Source organism: Penaeus monodon, chromosome 1 (genome assembly GCF_015228065.2).
Source record: "Penaeus monodon isolate SGIC_2016 chromosome 1, NSTDA_Pmon_1, whole genome shotgun sequence".
NCBI lineage: Eukaryota > Metazoa > Arthropoda > Malacostraca > Decapoda > Penaeidae > Penaeus > Penaeus monodon.
Genome location: NC_051386.1, coordinates 49,565,944 through 49,570,943, shown reverse-complemented (window position 1 = coordinate 49,570,943; position 5,000 = coordinate 49,565,944). Strand labels below are relative to the sequence as shown.

Genomic DNA, 5,000 nt, shown 5'->3' with positions numbered 1-5,000 from the left:
TCTTTTTTAGGGAGAAAAAGAGGAATGGAGAGGGAGAGAGGGAGAGAAGGAGGGAGGGAGGGAGGGAGGGAAAGAGGGATAAAGGGAGGGAGGGAGGGAAACAGGGAGAGGAGGAAGAGAGCGAGAGAAGGGAGGAGGGACAAAGGGAGAGAGGGAGGGAGCTAGGGAAAGACGGTAGGAGGGAAAGAGAGAGGGAGGGAGAGACGGTAGGAGGGTAAGGGGAAGGGAGGGGACGAGAAGAGGAGGGTAAGAAGGTGAGAGAGGGAGGGAAAGGGACAAAAAGGGAGAAGGAGGAATTGGCAGAAGGTATAAGAGAGAGAGAGAGAGAGAGAGAGAGAGAGAGAGAGAGAGAGAGAGAGAGAGAGAGAGAGAGAGAGAGAGAGAGAGAGAGAGAGAGAGAGAAGGAGGAGAGAGCGGGGGAAGTTGGGAAGAAAGATAGAGGGAGAGGAGAAATGCGAGAATGTGTGAGCGTAGAGAGGAATAGGAAAAGAATGAACGATATATAAACAAAAACCGAATAAATTAAAGAAAACAATGATAAAAAGAATTTACAATAGGCAAGTATTGTATGACTAATATAAATCATAAGAAAATAAAACAGATAAACTATGATATGATAATAATGATGATAGTGTTATTACTACTACTGTTGCTATTAATGATGATGGTGATGATAATGATGATGATAATGATGACATTGATGATGATGGTGGAAATGATAATGATGATGATGATGGTGATGATGATGGTGGATATAATAATGATAATAATGTCGATGATAGTAATCATAATAATAATCATCATGATGACAATGCTCATGATGTTAATGACGATGATGATGATGGTGATGATGATAATGATGACGATGATGATGATTATGGTGATGATGATGATGATGACGATGATGATGCTAGTGGCAAGGATGATGATAAAAGAATATATAAATGATACTGATGATGGTGATAATGAATATTAATATGATGGTGGTGATGATGATGATGGTGATGATGATGAGGAGGAGTAGGATGATGAGGATGATGAAGATCAAGATGATGGAGATGATGGCGATGATGATGAAGATAAAGATGATGTTGATGATGATGTTGACATGTTAATGATGATGATGGAGATAATAATGATGATGATATTGACGATGACGGTAGTGATAAGGATATTAATGATGGTGGTGATGATGATGATGATGATGGTGAGGAGGAGAAGGAGGAGGAGGAGGATAATGAGGATGAGGATGTGGATGATGATGGAGAAGATGACGATGATGGTGATGATCGCAATGACAACGATGATGATAATGAAGATGATGATGGTGATGATATGTTAATGATGATGACAGAGATAATAATGATGATGATATTAATCATATTAATGATGTTAATGATGATAATACAGATATTGATTTTTAAGTAATGATAATCTTAAACTTTGACAATACTAATATCATCAACCATTATAACACAATACCAATAATCATAATCAAAACAACAAAAACTAATGACCCGAACTCCCTCTCACCCCCCACCCTCACCCCACCACCCACACCCACCCACACCCCTACCCTCCCACACCCCTACCCCCAAACCCCACACCTCCCTACCTACACCTACACCCCCCTCCCACACCCCCTCCCACACACCCCACCTTACACCCCTCCCATCCCCCTCCAACCCCCACCCCTACCCCTACCTCCTCCCGCCGCAGAGTGCATGTTGGTGGGGCTGGAAGAAGGCACCTACTTCTACAAGAGCCGCGGCACCGGCGACGTCTGCGGCGTCTACCTCATCAGCCAGCCGGACGAGGCCATCCAGGTGTCTTTCGATTACCTCGATGTCGACTGTGACGTCAACGGCCTCGTCAGCGTAAGTGGTTTCCAGACGGGGGAAGGGTGTTGGGTGGGTGTTGGGTGGGTGTGTGTGGGTGTTGGGTGGGTGTGTGTGGGTGTTGGGTGGGTGTTGGGTGGGTGTGTGTGGGTGTTGGGTGGGTGTTGGGTGGGTGTTGGGTGGGTGAGGGTGTGTGTGGTGGGTGTTGGGTGGGTGAGGGTGGGTGTGTGTGGGTGTTGGGTGGGTTTGGGTAGGTGTTTGAGAGTGGGTGTGTATGTATGTGTTTTTTTTTTTTTGTGTGTGTGTGTTTGAGTGTGTGTGTGTGTGTGTAATTGAGTGGTGTGTACGTGTGTTTGAGAGAGAGAGGTAGAGAGAAACTGTGTGTGTGTGTGTGTGTGCGTGGGTTGTATGCGTGTGGGTGAGTATGATTGTATACGCCGGTATCCAGTGCATTAATATCTCATTCATTATATCCTCCGTGTATCTGAAAGTCATTAGGGACTAATTTCACTACCATTCGTTTCCTGCATTGGACCTAATTGGCAAAGGTCTTTCATCAAAATGTTTATCGTGATGAGCCCTAATCGTTTCACTGAGTGTGATTGCTCGTTCAAAGATTAAGAATTGATCGGCTAATTCCTTGTGCTGATTTGCTGTCTTGCATGTCCGGTCTGTCCGTCCATTAATTTTCTCTTCATCCCCTATCATTTTGTCTTTATCTGTTTATGGATTTCTCTTTCTCTCTGTCTTTGTCTGTCTGTTTGTCTCTCTCTCTGTCTCTGTCTCTCTCTATGACTCTGTCACTGTCTCTGTCTCTCTCTTTCTTTCTTTCTCTTCCTCTCTCTCTTTCTTTCTTTCTCTTTCTCTCTCTTTCTTTCTCTTTTTCTCTCTCTCTCCTTCTCTCTCTCTCTCTCTCTCTCTCTCTCCTCTCTCTCTCTCTCTCTCTCTCTCTCTCTCTGTCTGTCTCTCTTTCTCTTCCTCTTCCTCTTCCCCCCCCCCTTTTCTCTCTCACTCTCTCTCAGACTCATTTGTGGAAAGAATAACTATAATTACATATATGTATTCGTGTGTTCTGGGCAGCATGCGAATATGTCAGTTATCATAATCTGCACAATAGGAACTAAATACAGTCAAACAGTAAACTCAACAATAACTGCTGCAGAATTACTTATGCAATACACAGTAAGAGCTCGATATTACATTGATAAGTAAATCTGCAAACACGAAACTTTTCCTTTCAGAGTATTTTCCTCACAATATTTAATGAGACACAGTTTACCGTATCCTCACTGTCTCTCTGTGCCGGGGCGCTTTGAAAGATTTTCCCAAATGAGTGTTTGCCTCCACATCTTTTGTTACGTATCACTGATGTACAATGCATGTCTACAATTAACACAGGTCTTTTTATAGGCTTTTGAATCGATGAAATACACGCTGCAGTTTTTTATTTACTTACAAGATATAACTACACTCACTAATAAGCTATACGAGATAGTATATAATATTATTGGAATATATATTGTTCCGTTCCAGTAGTCATCCATATGTCTGTAATTATATATGTTTGTGTGTGATTGTCAGTGTTTGTGTTTATTGGTCTTGCGAGAAAATATACGCATTAAACACAAACAAACGCGGTCACACAAGCAAAACACACACGCAATTAAGTACTGATAAAGAGTAAGTTCTTGCAAGCACTTAATGAAAGCATCCACTGTCGAGAACAAACACTTTATATGAAGACCCGAACATAAATATGCTTGAGGTAGATCCTAATTAAGGATATATTTGCACGAGTAACGTTTCTATGACTAAAAATACCGTCTTAACTTGTTAGAGATATTTAAAAATTCAGGTCTTACTTTCTCTCTCTCTCTCCGTCTCTCTCTCTCTCCGTCTCTCTCTCTCTCTCTGCATGTGTGTGTGTACGTGTGTATGTGTGTGTGTGTGTGTGTGTGTGTGCGTGCGTGCGTGCGTGTGTGTGTGTGTGTGTGTGTGTGTGTGTGTGTGTGTGTGTGTGTGTGTGTGTGTGTGTGTGTGTGGAGAGAGAGAGAGAGAGAGAGAGAGAGAGGAGAGAGAGGGAGAGAGAGAGAGGGAGAGGAGAGAGAGAGAGAGAGAGAGAGAGAGAGAGAGAGAGAGAGAGAGAGAGAGAGAGAGAGAGAGAGAGAGAGAGAGAGAGAGAGAGAGAGAGAGAGAGCTTTATTGCTTCTTCGTGGCAACACTCCAAAGCAATACAGCGAAAAGGGCAGCGGCATATTCGTGTATTTTCTTGTTCTTCCCTTCGTTGTTGTTTTTGCAATTTGTTCAGCATGAATCATGCCAAAATATGTATCCAAAAAAGTACGCAATCATTTATATAAAACAAGACATCTTGAACTAAACCTTTCCTACAGTTAAATATATTAGCTGTTTACATATAATTGTCTTGTTACGCCTTTTCAAATATCAAAATTATTGTTACTCTTAGATATTTCAGCAATGTTGTAGTCATAGACGCTCATGACCCCTCCCCTCCCCCCCCCAAAAAAAAAAAAAAGAAAAAGAAAAGGTAAATACAACAATACAACATTATTGTTTATGAATAGAATACAAGTTGCTATGTAAAACATCGTGAAGCCCAATTATTGCGTTTGTCTTGTTGATTAAAATGTTTTTTATTGTAACAAATAAGAGAAGAAAAATCTTACAGCAAACACACACACACACACACACACACACACACACACACACACACACACACACACACACATACACACACACACACAACACACACACACACACACACACACACACACACACACACATATATATATATATATATATATATATATATATATATATATATATATATATATATATATATAGTGTGTGTGTGTGTGTGTGTGGGTATGCATGTGTGTATAAGCAGATAGATATAGATATAGATGAAACCGATTCCAAATCTTATAATATTACTTTCCACTTCTATCCCTCATCCCTCACCGCCTACCCTCCCCATCCCCTTCCACCCCCACCCCCCTCAAACCGTCCCCCTCATCCCTTTCCTCCCTGACCCACCCATCAACCCTCACCCCCTTCTACCCCCTTCATCTCCTCCACCCTTACTCCCCTCTCCTATCCCTTCTAATCTCAACTCAACTTTCATTCACTTCCTCCTTCACC

The 5,000-nt window shown here is 42.0% G+C and overlaps 1 protein-coding gene across 1 annotated transcript in view; it reads left to right on the top strand.

The window, feature by feature from the left end:
* LOC119573586 (corticotropin-releasing factor-binding protein-like) overlaps positions 1-5,000 on the top strand; it is a 153,281-nt gene that overhangs the window by 109,762 nt on the left and 38,519 nt on the right. Inside the window, exon 3 of the mRNA XM_037920799.1 lies at positions 1,720-1,877. Within this exon, the coding sequence (XP_037776727.1) occupies positions 1,720-1,877 (158 nt within the window). The remainder of the gene's footprint in view (positions 1-1,719; positions 1,878-5,000) is intronic.